At 51.6% G+C, this 17,500-nt stretch overlaps 2 protein-coding genes across 3 annotated transcripts in view; one reads left to right on the forward strand and one right to left on the reverse strand.

The window, feature by feature from the left end:
- Nucleotides 1-79: 79 nt before the first annotated feature.
- cinp (cyclin-dependent kinase 2 interacting protein) lies at nucleotides 80-2,031 on the reverse strand. Of its 2 annotated transcripts, none has more exons than XM_035381798.1 (5): nucleotides 1,873-2,031; nucleotides 1,460-1,631; nucleotides 889-1,021; nucleotides 710-794; nucleotides 80-287 (listed from the first exon to the last, which is right to left on the reverse strand). In XM_035381798.1, the coding sequence occupies exons 1-5, from the start codon at nucleotides 1,877-1,879 to the stop codon at nucleotides 85-87; spliced, it is 600 nt and encodes a 199-aa protein (XP_035237689.1). In that variant the 5' UTR covers nucleotides 1,880-2,031; the 3' UTR covers nucleotides 80-84. The 2 variants fall into 2 exon arrangements, with proteins under 2 accessions (XP_035237689.1, XP_035237678.1); XM_035381787.1 differs by having other exon boundaries at nucleotides 665-794.
- Nucleotides 2,032-4,205: 2,174 nt separating this feature from the next.
- tecpr2 (tectonin beta-propeller repeat containing 2) overlaps nucleotides 4,206-17,500 on the forward strand; it is a 35,574-nt gene continuing 22,279 nt past the window's right edge. The window contains 11 exon segments of the mRNA XM_035389963.1: nucleotides 4,206-4,422; nucleotides 5,243-5,479; nucleotides 5,783-5,911; nucleotides 6,464-6,595; nucleotides 8,960-9,117; nucleotides 9,583-9,784; nucleotides 9,786-9,890; nucleotides 11,779-11,911; nucleotides 14,009-14,407; nucleotides 15,643-16,274; nucleotides 17,023-17,206. Coding sequence (XP_035245854.1) covers nucleotides 5,261-5,479; nucleotides 5,783-5,911; nucleotides 6,464-6,595; nucleotides 8,960-9,117; nucleotides 9,583-9,784; nucleotides 9,786-9,890; nucleotides 11,779-11,911; nucleotides 14,009-14,407; nucleotides 15,643-16,274; nucleotides 17,023-17,206 — 2,293 coding nt within the window. The 5' untranslated portion in view covers nucleotides 4,206-4,422; nucleotides 5,243-5,260.

Consider the following 17,500-nt stretch of genomic DNA (forward strand, 5'->3'; position numbering starts at 1 on the left):
TGTGTATGAGTGTGTGTGTGTGTGAGTGTGTATGAGGAGTGTGTGTATGTATGAGTGTGTGTGTGTGAGTGTGTGTGTCTGTGCTCACAGTGGTCTGTGCCCAGTCTCCAGCAGCAGGCTCTCCAGCTGCACTGTGCTGCTCTGCTCCAGGTAGGGCTGGTACAGCCAGCAGGACAGGTACACCAGGGCCAGGTCCGACCTGCAGGTGTGCGCAATCTCCCCCACGATCACCTCCTTCAGAGCCAGCTCCTCCCTGTAGGAGCGCAGGAGGCGGGAGGAGACCTCGTCTGCAGAAAAAGCCCACGTTAGGAAACATCCCGCTCCTCAAGTCCGGAAAGATCTCAGCCTTGGCCCAAAGGTGAGTAACTGCCATATTTCACCATTACACTGAAATCAACCATCTTTTATTTATAAATAGCTTCATACTGGTCTTGAGATAACCAGCTAAAATATACTTTGAAAAATAATCAAATGGTCATTTACAAAAAAGGTTTTCCATTAGCACTAGTAGATGTAATACGCAAGTGCTCCGAGACATGGATGTTGCTGTGGGAGAGATGGGTAGGGGTTCACTAAAGGCTTAATTATGCCTTCATACTCATACTTGTATATCACCCCACATCAGAGCGCTGGGGTCTGTGTGACGGGTCTTCTGTGCACTCACCAAAGTGTGTGACTGGCCAGGTATGAAACAGAGGTGCACACACACCTGTGCGCTCCTGCTGGAATTCCTGCAGCTCACACACACCTTTTGTTGAAGAGGCCAACTTTTCCATTTTGGATACTAGGTGAGCCTAAACACAGAACCATATTCTCTTTAAGACACGTTTTAAAAATCCAGTCCAAGGTGATGATATTGCCAAGCGTCTTGGTGACATTTCACCTCACCATCTTCTCCAAAATGACCACCAATGCAGAACACCGATCCTCGAGCTCCGCGGCGGCTGCAGACGCGCTTCCTGTGCGCTGGGTAATGGCGGTTTGGCCACCGTCTTCGGCGATGTCCGCTTCCTTCACCGCCCTGAGGACACAGAGGCGCACGTGTAGTGAGAGGGGAACCGGTACATTTTATTTGGGAATGAAGGTTCCTTCTCTTGTGCTGAAGAAAACTAACCTCAGTAACACGCAGATATGTCCCTATATAACGCCAGACGGCACTTTCTGTCAAACAGGTACCATGTATGAATTATTATTTTCAGTGAAACCGAATGTAAATTTAAAAGTTTACACTTTTACATAAACAGGGTGTTTTGTTAATGCCGATACTGAGCAGTCTGTCGTGCTCTGCATCGCTGTGAAACTGCGTTACAGTTTCTGTGGAGAACCGTTTAACTGCATGCGGACAAATGGAAGTTTCTGTTGGCTGCTTGCTTCTGAACCCATATGGAGCAGCTGTACCGGATAGTAGATGAGGAAAACATTTGAATGATTCTGCGCTCTGCATCGGATTCACACTTACTCTTTGCTCAACTTTAAGTTTACAATTTGGTTCGCGATCGTGGATCCCTCGTCATTTAGTCGGTCCCATTTCATTACGAAGTTGTGCCAGTCCGCCGCGTTGTCCTTCAGCTTTCGTGCGCTTCCACTCATAACCGGTTTTCTGCACGGTGTAGAGGCACCGGGACTTTTGGCTGGAAAAAATCATCATAGCGTCACGTCAGCTACCCATTCTGATAATCTTTTGTTAACGTAATGTATGTATGAGAAACCAAACCTAGAAATAGATACACCAACAAAAGAATGTAGCTCGTATAGCTTGTTCGCAGCTCCGCAGCCACTTTCCACAACATGACGATTTAGCTTTAGCCAGCTGGCTAACTCTTAAATTTCGGAATGCAAAATAAATACCATGCAACCAAATTGACACCTTACCTTCCATAGTTTCCAAACAGTAGCTAGTCTCTAAAACATAACAGTTGACTTGGTACTTATTACGCACTCCACACCGTCAAAAACCTAACATGCACATTTTACGTCAAGAGTGGTTTCCTAATCCTGTTCTTGACCCGCTCTCAGACACAAAGAACCGCGTGGGAACTCGCGTTCTGATTGGTCCGTCCCGCCTATAATAATCCTGTAATTGGTCAATGGTGTTACGACAAGAATAGTTTTGTAATGCAAGAATCATGAATAAAAAATCAAAAAGCCAAGCGATGAAGAAAAAATAATTTCGTCTCAGTAAATAACCCAAGAAATAACGTCAAATGCTTTGCTGCAGTTTAAACCCGAGGTTTAAATCTAGACCACAGCACTGCATTACAATTGGATGCTTAAAATACAACAAAACTTTATTTCACAGCTGTTTCACAGATTTGGGTAGCTGTTCCAGTTATAATGCAGTTATGTGGTGAGGAGGTTTAAACTTTGGGTTTAAACTGCAGCTAAGCACACTGCAACGGATCCAATATGTTTCTGAAAAAAAAAACATTAATCTAATAAAAGGGTTATTAGAAGGATCCATGACCATTGCAGGCCTGAATTTTATCGAGGAAAAACCGCCCCGTTGCTGAAATAATAACGGGTTCAAATGAAAAACTCAAAATATCAAAATAAAACACAATTTTGTCACAAAGACAAGTGTACTTCTGGACGTACTCTCCTGTGGTCTATGGCAATTTCACAGTGGCCTTTGGTTTGTTGTCTGATAGTATTGTTCGTTGCCAATAAAATGGATCGCGTAATTCACGTTATTTATCAGGCTGTCCCCAGATTTTCAGCATTATTTATTGGCATTTGGAACATGGGCGGGAAACGCTAGCAATTGTTTTTTTTTTTTAAATACCAGAACAGGAATTTATCACAGAATGTTTAAGTAGCATACATGGCGCGAGCTTCGTCTGGCCAGGGACCGGTTCTTCCTCTTTATTGAACATGAAGGGAACATCTCATTAAAAACCACTGTCTGAATTTGCCCAAAATCAGAGATAAAATCTACATTTACTAGCTAATGTATAGGATATACAATTTTATCATATCATTTTATAAATATCACATAAATAAAGTTATAGAATATCGATCTTCACGGTTCACCAATAAGCTGAAGCAAGAATGGGAGAGGCGAGCAAGAGAAACCTCCCATACGTGCATAATCAAATGCATCAAAGTTCACATTAAAACATATAATGAAAAAAAATGAATTATAACACTAGCGTTTTGCATGCAACTGCTAAGCTTTATTGTGACGTTTGACCGAGATGAAAAAGGAATTTAACATTAATAAGTCTCAGAAGATAATTTTAATGTTACTGTAACAGAAAATTACAGTTAAATTAAATTTAAAAAATTAAACTGGTCTTGAACCTCCCCAGACACTCCCACGTCACTCCCCTGCTCACTACCCTCCACTGGCTGCCTGTTATGGCTCGCATCAAATTTAAAACATTGGTCCTAGCATACCAGGCAGTCAAGGGATCAGCCCCAGCATACCTCCACAAGATCTTCAAACCCTACATGCCAGCCAGACCCCTCCGTTCCGCTACCTCAGGACGCCTGGCACCTCCCCCTCTTCGCATCTGCGCTTCCCGAACACGTCTCCTGTCTGTCCTGGCCCCACGATGGTGGAATGACCTCCCCGTGGAGATCAGAACAGCTGAGACACTGACCCACTTCAAGCGACGACTGAAGACTCACCTCTTCAGGCTGCACCTCTCCCCATCCCTCCCTGCCTCACTGTAATCTCTAAATTAACCGTAAGATTAGGGTTGTAACTAGGTAGCTGTTTCGTAGGTGACTTAGTTAATGCACTCGTCTATATCGTCTTATAATACTGCTTGTATTTTTGCATAGACTGCGTTGTTGCTGTTCTCGTTTGTGTTAGTATTAATCAGTTTATCCCTCATGGTCCAAGTTGAACTATGCGGTTGTTCCCTGCACTAGGAACGGTACTTCTCTCTAGGGTTTTCGACACACTTGTTCCTGGTTATGGTTATCCACTTTGTTGTACGTCGCTCTGGATAAGAGCGTCTGCCAAATGCCTGTAATGTAATGTAATGTAATGTAAAAAAAAAAAAAAAGTCAGCTGATTATTGAATGCGCGGTTATTAGTCCCTACATCGGGCCTGGACCATGAGCCAGCTCAAACTTAACCACAGCTGGAGGTCAAGAGGACCATTGTGGGAACTGTCCAATCAGGTGCTGAAAAATGTGCTCAACCCTCTAAACCACACCCGCAGTCGCATTGCGTTTGTCCTGTTGTTTACGTCATTTCCGGGTGTCAACAGTCACAGCCTGTCGAGCCATTTGGGAGCTATGTTGCCGTCTGGGGAAAGAGAGATACAGCTGCGAAATAATTCACCTGTTTATCTCTTTTAAAATCGGCGGTTTAGTATTGTAGCTCCATATCTGTCTGGCAACATTTTAACACCTCAGCGTCGGTAAATGGACATCCCTGTTATTCCGTAGGAGAAGTCGCTTGTACTCAATGTAAGCTGTCCAGCTGCCTGTTTTCTCAGTACTGTTTATTAGCCAGCTTTTGTGCTTTGAACTGGACCCGTAAAGCTAACGTTAGCACTCTAGCGCTAGCTTACTTGGCTTTCTCTGAATAATATCGGACAAATGAACAGCTTATCACAGTTGAATAGCTAGCTAACATTAGCTACCGTATATACCACTAGTTACAGTATGGACAGTAGTTACTAACTTAACGATACATCGATCGTGATGTTGCATGTGTGCAGTCCGTGGATGTGAAAATGAAATTATGCATGACTGATTTGTCACAGTTAGTACTGGCGAAAATAGAAACATCTCAAGAATATGTTGATATCCGATCCTTAACGAGCTAGATTAGAAATCGAGCTAGTTAGCTGACAATCTTTGAAGACGGTTTCCAAACCTTTTGTTGACATGATAAGCTAAAGAGCTGGAAGGGTTTCGGCGGCTGGCTGGTGTCTGTCCTGCCAATGTCAACACCCAGCACCATCAGTGTCGGAGTGGCTTTCTAGATTCAGTATATACATGTCCAAGGTTATCTGGCTATTTAATCAAGATAGTAATTAGAATGCTTTATGCTTAACGGCCAAGTTATTAGGAGCTCGCTAGCTCATATCGATAACGTTGTATCTATTAAAACGAGTGATGTTTATTTCCAGTGTGCTAGCTTGGAATAGGGTTAGCTAATAGCCCTATTAGCATGTGTGATCTCGTATGTGTTGCGAAATAAACATTTTGTAGTTGGAATTAATGAGTTTTAATTCTGTTGGAGTTTGTGATGTCAGCTAACAAACTGCCATTTCTGTCTCAGCCCCGCCCGCACCCTGCCATGGCCACGCACACCACCCCGCCGCTCCTGAAGGAGTTCTGCCCGCTGTACTACCTTCTGAACTCCATCCCCGCGAAGGTGCAGAAGGGCTTCCGCTCCGTGCTGGTGTACCTGACCGCGCTGGACGCCAGCAGTGACTACATCGCTGTCGGCAGCAGCATCGGCATGCTTTACCTTTACTGCCGGCGTCTCAGCCAGATGAACAAGTACAACCTGGAGGTGCGTGGAGCAGTTGTTGTGTGCGTGGAGCCAGTTTCCTGCGCAAATATATATTCTTGCTATACTATATAAATGTCTGCCCTGTGATGTGATGACTTTACTCGGGGCATGTGAGAGTAACATTTATTACCATTTATGTTCATTAAATGAGTCAGACAACGTTTCTTTTTAATAGATGTTTCCATTGCGTGCGTGTATGTGGACGCGCGCGCTGGCACGTGTGTTTGTGCTGCGCCTGCGTTTATGTGCCTGCCGGTGTGTTTCTCTGTGCGTGCCCTGGTGCGCCTGTGCCCGGTTTTGCAGGGTAAATCGGAGCCCGTCTCTGCAGTGAAGCTTCTGAGCTGTTTTGATGACCTGGTGGCGGTTGGCACGGCGTCGGGGCGGGTCGCTCTCTTCCAGCTAGTCTCCCCCCTGCCTGGCAGGAACAAACAGGTGGGGGAACTACCTGTCAATCACCTCTAGGGCCTGCAGATTAGCCAATCAGGGCCTGACGCTGTATGGGCATCTATCCCTGTATGCTACTGAAATACTTTGGCCTGGTACACACACATGTGCACGCACAACATTTTAGAATAGTTTTCGAACTTTTATTTTTTGACAGCCCTAAACACACACACGCTTTATGCTATCTGTATTTTAGTGATACAGGTCAGAATGAGTTCTTTTGGTAAGTAACCTATATAGGCTCTGTGAGTGAGATGTGTATGCTGATTGGCTCTGTGAGTGAGAAGTGTGTGCTGACTGGTCCTGTGATTGAGATGTATGTACTGATTGGGTCTGTGAATGAGATGTGTGCTGATTGGCTCTGTGAGTGAGGTGTGTGTGTTGATTGGCTCTGTGAGTGAGTGGTGAGTGCTGATTGGCTGTTTCCTGTCATCTGCTGCGGCATATCAGTGTGTGTGCTGATTGGCTCTGTGAGTGAGGTGTGTGTGCTGATTGGCTCTGTGAGTGAGGTGTGTGCTGATTGGCTGTTTCCTGTTCCAGCTGCGGCGTTTTGACGTGGTTGGGCTGCATAAGAGCACCATCACCGCGCTGGCCTGGAGCCCAAACGGCATGAAGCTCTTCTCTGGAGACGACAAGGGGAAGGTGGTGTACTCCTCTGTGGATCTGGACCAGGTACTGCAGACCCAAAACCAACCCTGACCCAACCCCAACCCTAACCCTAACCCTGACCCAACCCCAACCCTAACCCTAACCCACCCCTGACCCCCTGCCCCACACAGGTACTGCTGACTCAAAACCAAACCTGACCCAACTCTGACCCCCTACCCCACACAAGTACTGCTGACTCAAAACCAACCCTGAACCAACCCTAACCCAACCCTGACCCCCTACCCCACACAGGTACTGCTGACTCAAAACTAACCCTGACCCAACCCTAACCCAACCCTGACCCAACTCTGACCCCCTACCCCACGCAAGTACTGCTGACTCAAAACCAACCCTGGCCCAACCCTAACCCTAACCCAACCCTGAACCCGTACCCCACACAGGTACTGCTGACTCAAAACCAACCCTGACCCAACCCTGACCCCCTACCCCACACAGGTACTGCTGACTCAAAACCAACCCTGACCCAACTCTGACCCTACCCCACACAAGTACTGCTGACTCAAAACCAACCCTGACCCAACCCTAACCCTAACCCTAACCCAACCCTGACCCCCTACCCCACACAGGTACTGCTGACTCAAAACCAACCCTAACCCAACCCTGACCCAACTCTGACCCCCTACCCCACACAAGTACTGCTGACTCAAAACCAACCCTGACCCAACCCTAACCCAACTCTGACCCCCTACCCCATACAGGTACTCCTGACCCAACCCCAACCCTAACCCAACCCTGACCCAACCCTGACCCCCTACCCCACACAGGTACTGCTGACTCAAAACCAACCCTGACCCAACCCTAACCCCCTACACCGCACAGGTACTGCTGACTCAAACCATCCCTGACCCAGCCCTAACCCAACCCTGACCCCCTACCCCATACAGGTACTGCTGACCCAAAACCAACCCTGACCCAACCCTGACCTCTTACCCCATACAGGTACTGCTGACCCAAAACCAACCCTGACCCAATCCTAACCCAACCCTGACCCCCTACCCCATACAGGTACCGCTGTCCCAAAACCAACCCTGACCCAATCCTAACCCCTTACCCCACACAGGTACTGCTTATGCTGACCCAAAACCAACCCTGACCCAACCCTGACCCAATCCTAACCCAACCCTGACCCCCTAATCCACACTGCCTCTGCTCACCCTAAACCAACCCTAGCCACCAACCCCACACAGGTAGTGCTTCTGCTTCCCCTAACCGAACCCTGACCCCCTACTCCTCACAGGTACTGCTTCTGCTGACCCAAAACCAACCTTAACCCCTATAAAGGTACCCACGCTAATGCTGATTAATTACCCCATGCCCCACACATGTACCGCACACTAATGCTGATTAATTGCCCCATGCCCCACACATGTACCCCACACTAATGCTAATATGGAAATATATCACAAAATATATCACACATTTATTGTTTTAAATTTCCAAAGAGATAATCCAGAGTCTAAGCAACATCTGCATTTCCAGTACTCCCCAGCAGGGGCCCTTGGACTCCAGGGTTCAGGAAGAGGCTGTTTATGGGGTCTTTCAGGGCCAGAAATCACTATGGATAAAGAGAACCCTGGGAATGAGTTAATAAAACTAAGATGAAGGTCCTAAAAGTTTTCAAAAATTTTAAGCTTTTTATGGAGAAATAGTTTTTACTTAGAAGTGCTTGAATTCCATTGTTGATACAGATTTTAGTGATCACCTTGAAAAGCCTCACGTCATCTGTTTATTTGGATTTGAGCCCTCAGAAGCTGATCCTGGATTTAGATGTGCAGACTGCTCTGTGCAGTGGGGATTTGGGGCTCTGGGACAGCTTCCTGTGGGACGGGGAGTGGGTGCACTTCCTGTGGGAGGGGGAGTGGGTGCACTTCCTGTGGGAGGGGCTCTGGGCTGGCTGCAGTGGAGTGAGAAGATTTGCCTGATGGACTGTGTAGTTCAGTGTAATTAGCCCTGAAGCTGGATGGTAGCAGGCTAGATTAGCATTAGGGCTAGTGCAGTCAGCAGATGTGCATGATGGACGGTGTAGTTGAACGTGAGTGCGTATTTATTGGAGGGCTTGTGTGTGTTCTCACTGTATGTGTGCATGTTCATGTGTTCTCACCGTTTGTGTGTGTGTGTGTGTGTGTGTTCATGTGTTCTCACCGTGTGTGTGTGTGTGTTCATGTGTTCTCACCGTGTGTGTGTGTGTGTGTGCGTGTTCATGTGTTCTCACCGTGTGTGTGTGTGTGTGTGTGTGTTCATGTGTTCTCACCGTGTGTGTGTTCATGTGTTCTCACCGTGCGTGCGCGTGTGTGTGTGTGTTCATGTGTTCTCACCGTGTGTGTGTGTGTGTGTGTGTGTGTGTGCGCGCGTGCGCGTGTGTTCCAGGGCGTGTGCAGTCCTGTGTTGCTGTTAGAGGAGCCGTCTCCCATAGTGCAGCTGGAGTACAGTCAGAAGGTGCTGCTGATCTCCTCCCAGCAGCGCTCGCTAATGTTCTACACCCAGGAGCAGAGTCTGCAGCAGCTAGGCTCCAAACCCCGCAAGAGGTACTGCCTGTGTGTGTGTGTGTGTGATTGTGAGTGAGTGAGTGAGTGAGTGTGTGTGCGTGCATGTGTACGTGTGTGTGAGTGAGTATGTGTGTGTGAGTGTGCGTGTGAGTGTGTGTTAGTATGAGTGTGAGTGTGAGTGTGCGTGTGCGTGAGTGTGTATGAGTGTGTGTGTGTGTGTGTTTTGGCAGTGGGAGGGGTTATAGTGTTTGATTGACAGGCTGTGTGTGTGCGTGTGCTTTGGCAGTGGGAGGGGTTAGAGTGTTTGATTGACAGGCTGTGTGTGTGTGTGTGTGTGTGTTTGGCAGTGGGAGGGGTTATAGTGTTTGACTGACAGGCTGTGTGTGTGTGTGTGTTTGGCAGTGGGAGGGGTTATAGTGTTTGATTGACAGGCTGTGTGTGTGTGGGAGGGGTTAGAGTGTTTGATTGACAGGCTGTGTGTGTGTGTGTGTGTGTGTGTTGCAGCAGCGGCAGGCTCGGCGCGTGTTTCCGCGCTGGTCTCTGTAAGCAGAGCGACCTGCAGGTGTACGCGGCGCGGCCGGGGGTGCGGCTGTGGCGTGCGGACGTGCTGGGGGCGGTGCAGGAGACGCTGGTGCTGAAGGAGCTGTTCGCCCAGGACCCGCCCCTTTTCGAGCTGTTCCCCCGCCCCGGCGCCTCGGGCGCATACCGCCCCCCCCGAGCGGCAGCTGGGGCTGCTCGGCTGCTTCCTGCGCCCGGGCTGGCTGCTCAGCTGGAACGAGTACAGCGTCTACGTGCTGGACTGCCTCAACCAGGTAGGCAGCCCCGCCCTTCTGTGACCACAGCCCTCTGTGACCACACCCCTCTGACCACACCCACGCCCTTCTGTGACCACACCCCTCTGTGACCACACCCATGCCCTTCTGTGACCACACCCACAGCCCTCTGTGACCACACCCCTCTGACCACACCCACGCCCTTCTGTGACCACACCCCTCTGACCACACCCACACCCCTCTGTGACCACACCCACAGCCCTCTGTGACCACACCCCTCTGACCACACCCACACCCTTCTGTGACCACACCCATGCCCTTCTGTGACCACACCCCTCTGTGACCACACCCACAGCCCTCTGTGACCACACCCACGCCCCTCTGTGACCACACCCCCTCTGTGACCACGCCCCTTTGTGACCACACCCCGCCCCTCTGTGACCACACCCCCTCTGTGACCACACCCACAGCCCTCTGTGACCACACCCACGCCCCTCTGTGACCACACTCCCACCCCTCTGTGACCATACCCACGCCCCTCTGTGACCACACCCACAGCCCTCTGTGACCACAGCCCTTCTGTGACCACACCCACAGCCCTCTGTGACCACACCCACACCCCTCTGTGACCACACTCCCACCCCTCTGTGACCACACCCACAGCCCTCTGTGACCACACCCACAGCCCTTCTGTGACCACACCCACAGCCCTCTGTGACCACACCCACGCCCCTCTGTGACCACACCCCCTCTGTGACCACACCCACGCCCCTCTGTGACCACACTCCCACCCCTCTGTGACCACACCCACAGCCCTCTGTGACCACACCCACAGCCCTCTGTGACCACACCCCCTCTGTGACCACGCCCCCTGTGACCACACTCCCACCCCTCTGTGACCACCCCCTCTGTGACCACACCCCTGCCCCCTCTGTGACCACACCCACAACCCTCTTTAACTACGCCCCTTCATAACCACACCCACACCCATGCTTACTCATTATAACCAGGGTTATTCAGGGTTATTCAACTGTTATTACAGGTTTTTCCTGCGAGTGTCTTGCATTGCTCCATGAAAGTGTACATTATGAAGCAGCATTATTAAATGTTTTATGGCTTTGTAAGGCTATTGTACATTGCTTTGGATAAATGTACATTTTAGCCAAATAAATGTAATGTAATGTAATTTATGTCAAGCGCAAATATGTGAAACAGGCTTTGTTTGAAGCTCCGGAATGAATCAGCCTTATTGTTGCCAGGGAAACGTTATTTCCGTGGCACAGTCACCCTTAGTTACAGCTGAATGAAGATGGATTCCATTGTTCCCATCTAGCGTTTCATGGCCAGCGATGATCTTAGTTTAATCGTTTTCTTTCTTTGCCGTATGTTCGGACGTTTTAGCTGAAACATAAACACATATGTGTGTGTGTGAGTGTTTGAGTGTGTGTGTGAGCGTGTGTGTGAGCGTGTGTGTGTGGGAGTGTTTGAGTGTGTGTGAGCGTGTGTGTGTGTGTTTGTGTGTGTCTGTGTGTGTGTGTGTGAGTGTTTGACTGTGTGTGTGTGTGTGTGTGTGAGCGTGTGAGCGTGTGTTTGTGTGTGTGAGTGTGTGTGTGTGTGTGTACTGTAGTTTAGGTGCTGTGGCTGTCTCTGTGGGTGACTCTGTACTGTAGGAATCTGCTGATTCTGAATGTGCAGCAGGAATGTGGCTGAGGGGAGTGTCTTTGCTATGGAAGCTCCTCCAATCAGAAATCAGTCTGCAATACACTGCTGTCAGTTTCATGTTTGAGTGAGACTGATTGTGCACCTGAGTGCCAGGATCACCTGAGCCCTGGAGGCTTCACACCTGTTGATTTAGCTCCTCCCCTGATTTAGCCCCTGACCTGATATAGCCCCTTAACCCCTCCCCTGGTGTTTGTTGTTGCCGTAGGCGATCGTGGGAGGGATGGAAGGCTGTGGTGACATCGTGTCGGTCTCCTGCACAGAGAATGAGATCTTCATCCTGAAGGGGGATCGGGACATCATCCGCATCGCCACCCGCCCCGAAGGCCTGGCAACCAACCGTGAGCTCTGCTGCCCCCTACTGACTACCGCTAATCTGCTACCCGCTGCGCACTACTGCTAACCTGCTACCCGCTACTCACTAACGCTAATCTGCTGCCCGCTACTCACTACCGCTAATCTGCTACTCACTACTCACTACCGCTAACCTGCTACTCGCTACTCACTACTGCTAACCTGCTGCCCGCTACTCACTACCGCTAATCTGCTACTCACTACTCACTACCGCTAACCTGCTACTCGCTACTCACTACTGCTAACCTGCTGCCCGCTACTCACTACCGCTAATCTGCTACTCACTACTCACTACTCACTACCACTAACGCTAATCTGCTACCCGCTACGCACTACTGCTAACCTGCTACCCGCTACTCACTACCGCCAATCTGCTGCCCGCTACTCACTACCGCTAATCTGCTACTCACTACTCACTACCGCTAATCTGCTGCCCGCTACTCACTACTGCTAACCTGCTACTCACTACTCACTACCGCTAATCTGCTACCTGCTACTCACTACTGCTAACCTGCTACTCACTACTCACTACCGCTAATCTGCTACCTGCTACTCACTACCGCTAATCTGCTACTCACTACTCACTACCGCTAATCTGCTACCTGCTACTCACTACCGCTAATCTGCTACTCACTACTCACTACCACTAATCTACTACCTGCTACTCACTACCGCTAATCTGCTACTCACTACTCACTACTCACTACCACTAATCTACTACCTGCTACTCACTACCGCTAATCTGCTACTCACTACTCACTACTCACTACCACTAATCTACTACCTGCTACTCACTACCGCTAATCTGCTGCCCGCTACTCACTACCGCTAATCTGCTACTCACTACTCACTACCGCTAATCTGCTACCTGCTACTCACTACCGCTAATCTGCTACCTGCTACTCACTACCGCTAATCTGCTACTCACTACTCACTACTCACTACCACTAACGCTAATCTGCTACCCGCTACGCACTACTGCTAACCTGCTACCCGCTACTCACTACCGCCAATCTGCTGCCCGCTACTCACTACCGCTAATCTGCTACTCACTACTCACTACCGCTAATCTGCTACCCGCTACTCACTACCGCTAACCTGCTACCCGCTACTCACTACTGCTAATCTGCTACTCACTACTCACTACCGCTAATCTGCTACCCGCTACTCACTACCGCTAACCTGCTACTCACTACTCACTACCGCTAATCTGCTGCCCGCTACTCACTACTGCTAACCTGCTACTCACTACTCACTACCGCTAATCTGCTACCTGCTACTCACTACTGCTAACCTGCTACTCACTACTCACTACCGCTAATCTGCTACCTGCTACTCACTACCGCTAATCTGCTACTCACTACTCACTACCGCTAATCTGCTACCTGCTACTCACTACCGCTAATCTGCTACTCACTACTCACTACCACTAATCTACTACCTGCTACTCACTACCGCTAATCTGCTACTCACTACTCACTACTCACTACCACTAATCTACTACCTGCTACTCACTACCGCTAATCTGCTACTCACTACTCACTACTCACTACCACTAATCTACTACCTGCTACTCACTACCGCTAATCTGCTGCCCGCTACTCACTACCGCTAATCTGCTACTCACTACTCACTACCGCTAATCTGCTACCTGCTACTCACTACCGCTAATCTGCTACCTGCTACTCACTACCGCTAATCTGCTACTCACTACTCACTACCGCTAATCTGCTACTCACTACTCACTACCGCTAATCTACTACCTGCTACTCACTACCGCTAATCTGCTACTCACTACTCACTACCGCTAATCTGCTACTCCCTACTGACTACCGCTAATCTGCTACTCCCTACTCACTACCGCCAATCTGCTGCCCTCTACTCACTACCGCTAATCTGCTACTCACTACTCACTACCGCCAATCTGCTGCCCTCTACTCACTACCGCCAATCTGCTGCCCCCTACTCTCTACCAGTGGGGGGTGCTAATGGGGAGTGATAATGAGTGTTAATAATGATGGAGTGACATTCAATTATCCCTAATGTGTTGTCTGTATCCCCCCCCCCCCCCCCCCCCCCCCCAGTGTCGGAGCTCTCCCTTCGACTCTCATCCCCCCTCACCACCCCCACCATGCTGCTCCCGCCCACTGGCGCCGTGGAAACAGCCCAGCCAATTAGGACCATGGCCATCATTAGTGAGCAGGAGGGCCATGGGACGGAGCTTGGGGCGGAGCCGGGGGAGGAGATGGGAGAGGAGGTGGGCGAGGGCGGGGTCATCATGCTGGAGAAGCTGGATGGGGGCGAGTCACGCAGCCGCAGCAGTTCGGTCACCTCGTGGGACAGCGCCCTGGGCCTGCCCCCCCCCAGCGAGCCGTCCGACCTGTCCTCCTCCCGATACAGCACCCTCACCCTCGACGAGCTGCAGCAGGAGCTGGTCGTCAAGGCCATCAAGGTCAAGAAGAAGAGCAAACGGCGCCGACAGGGTGAGCCGGGGGTCACGCAGGGGTCACGCAGGGGTCATGCAAAGGTCACACAAGGGTAACACTGGTCACACAGGAGTCACGCAGAGGTCACAAAAGGGTCACACTGGTCATGCAGGGGTCACGCAGTAGTCATGCAGGGTTCAAACACGGGTCATGCAGAGGTCACACAAGGGTCATACTAGTGACGCAGGGGTCATGCAGAGGTCACAGGGGTTATGGGGCTCACAGAGAGGTCACACAGAGGTCACACTGGGGTTATGGGGCTCACAGAGAGGTCACACAGGGGTCACACAGGGGTTATGGGGCTCACAGAGGGGTCACACAGGGGTCACACAGGGGTTATGGGGCTCACAGAGAGGTCACACAGGTCGTGGGGGCACATAGTCATGGCTGCTCTGTCTCTGGCCTGTGCAGCTGACGGTTGGCTGGTTGTTGGTGTTGCTGGAGAACAGTTGCGTAGCGACAGGTTTGGGCTGCTTTGGGCTGCAGGTGTGAGCTGAATATAAGGACTTCATCATTTCTGCTTATTAAGTGTAGTATGAGAGGAGCCCCAGGTGGGTGTGGCCTTGTGTGTGATGGGCGTTATTCTGCTGCTAGAACAGCCCTGGAGGGGGCGAAATCTCGGGGTGAGCATGAACCTGCCCCACACTGCTCTTCTGCAGGACCTCAGTGTGTCCATCTGCCAGTGATGGGTCTGTGTTTTGGCTGTGTTTGGTGCAAAGATTGGTAGAGTAACTCTGTGTGTGTGTGTGTGTGTGTGTGTGTGTGTGTGTGTGTGTGTGCATGTGCGTGCGTGTGCGCGTGTGTGTGTGTGTGCGCATGTGTGTGTTTGTGCGTGCGTGTGTGTGTGTGCGTATGTGGGTGTGCGCGCGTGTGTTTGTGCGTGTGTGTGCGTGTGTGCGTGTGTGTGTGCGTTTGTGCGTGCGTGTGTGTGCGCGTGTGTGCGCGTGTGTGCGCGTGTGTGTGCGTGTGTGCGTGCGTGTGTGTGTGTGTTTGTGCGTGCGTGTGTGCGTATGTGTGTGTGTGCGTGCGTGCGTGTGTGCGTGTGTGCGTGTGTGTGTGCGTTTGTGCGTGCGTGTGTGTGCGCGTGTGTGTGCGTGTATGTGCGTGTGTGTGTGTGCGTGCGTGCGTGCGTGTGTGTGCGCGTGTGTGCGCGTGTGTGCGTGTGTGTGTGTGTGCGTGTGCGTGTGTGCGTGTGTGTGTGTATGTGTGCGTGTGTGCGCGTGTGTGTGCAGAGAGTGGTAACAGGATCTCGGCGCACAGCAGCTGGTCGGAGGGGGTGTTCAGTCAGGATGGGGGGGCCAGCAGCCCGGACCTGCACAGCAGCGACTCCATCAGCGGGGATTCCCATGGCAACGACCCCTTCACACTGCTGACCTCGCCTGATCCTGCGCCCAGCGCGACTCCCACCTCGTCCGTCATGCCCCCGCCTGCAACTCCACCCCCAGAGTTGGTGACTCCGCCCCCAGAGTTGGTGACTCCGCCCCCAGAGTTGGTGACCCCGCCCTCTGAGGTGGTGACCCCCGATGTGGACTCCCTCCTGCAGTGCACCTTTGCCTACATGCAGGCTGCTGCTGAGCAGGAAGAGGCCACTGCCCTGCCCAGTGAGGGCGTGTCTGAGGGTGTGGCTGAGGGCGTGGTCAAGGAGGAGGAGGAGGAGGAGGAGGACCGCCCTCATCCTGAGGCACCCCAGCCATCCTGTCCCCCAGAGCCTGAAATCTTTACCTCCAGCGATGAGGAGGATATCTACGCCCCCGGCGTACCCCACTCCGCCTCCTCCGCCAGTCTGGACACGCCCCACGCACCCCGCCCTCCACACCCGAGCGACACGCCCCGCAATGAGGACAGCATCCACAAATCACACCAGGTAAACCCCGCTTCTGCCCCCAGGTAACCCCGCTTCTGCCCCCAGGTAACCCCGCTTCTGCCCCCAGGTAACCCTGCTTCTGCCCCCAGGTAACCCCGCTTCTGCCCCCAGGTAACCCTGCTTCTGCCCCCAGGTAACCCTGCTTCTGCCCCAGGTAACCCCGCTTCTGCCCCCAGGTAACCCTGCTTCTGCCCCCAGGTAACCCCGCTTCTGCCCCCAGGTAACCCTGCTTCTGCCCCCAGGTAACCCCGCTTCTGCCCCCAGGTAACCCTGCTTCTGCCCCCAGGTAACCCCGCTTCTGCCCCCAGGTAACCCTGCTTCTGCCCCCAGGTAACCCCGCTTCTGCCCCCAGGTAACCCTGCTTCTGCCCCCAGGTAACCCCGCTTCTGCCCCCAGGTAACCCCGCTTCTGCCCCCAGGTAACCCTGCTTCTGCCCCCAGGTAACCCCGCTTCTGCCCCCAGGTAACCCTGCTTCTGTCTAAGAGCCGTGCGTCAGGGCGTAAAGCCTGTCTGTACCAGGGGCGTCCTTCCCGTATGACATCAGTGTACCTAAGGTGCTGTGATACAGCAGAGCTGTGTGTGTAACAGCAGGGGGCGCTGTGTAATCGCAGAGCTGTGGTGTAACAGCAGGGGGCGCTGTGTAATAGCAGAGCTGTGTGTGTAGTAGCAGAGCTGTGGTGTAACAGCAGGGGGCGCTGTGTAGTAGCAGAGCTGTGGTGTAACAGCAGGGGGCGCTCTTTCTCCACAGCTGGCAGAGAGCTGGATGGACTACGCGGGGCCTGGCTGTGGGATCCTCAGCCTGGTGGTGACAGAGCGCCATATCTGGTGCCTGGACTTCAAAGGCGGCCTGTACTGCAGCGCCCTGCCCAACAGCAGCCTGAACTGGCAGCGCTTCGAGGACAGCGTCCAGCAGGTGGCAGTGTCGCCCTCAGGTGAGGAAGCGGGCGGAGACAGAGCTGGGATGGGGCGGGGCGGGGCGGGGCAGGGTGGGGTGGGAGTTGCATCTTCCTGCAAATGCACATCTTAAAACTCACTCCGCTTCTGTGAAAATGGTATTACTGTATGAGTTTTTGCTTCACTTTTACTGGCCCTTAATGGAATGTGTCTATGTTGTAGAGCAGTGGTGTCAAACTCGTGCCATGGAGGGCCGTGTGTATACAGGTTTTCATTCCAACCAATTAATGCTGCCTTAATTGAGTCCAATTACTCATTCAGCCATATGCGTT

The sequence above is a fragment of the Anguilla anguilla genome, chromosome 1 (assembly GCF_013347855.1).
Source record: "Anguilla anguilla isolate fAngAng1 chromosome 1, fAngAng1.pri, whole genome shotgun sequence".
Classification (NCBI taxonomy): Eukaryota; Metazoa; Chordata; class Actinopteri; order Anguilliformes; family Anguillidae; genus Anguilla; species Anguilla anguilla.

Excerpts from the sequence above, each read along its gene's own strand:
- cinp (XM_035381787.1), bottom strand. Across the intron at positions 1,022-1,459 it reads AACTTAAAGTTGAGCAAAGA|GGCGGTGAAGGAAGCGGACA; the intron begins GTAAGTGTGAAT and ends CTGTGTCCTCAG. Across the intron at positions 288-664 it reads CTGGCCAGTCACACACTTTG|ACGAGGTCTCCTCCCGCCTC; the intron begins GTGAGTGCACAG and ends CTTTTTCTGCAG.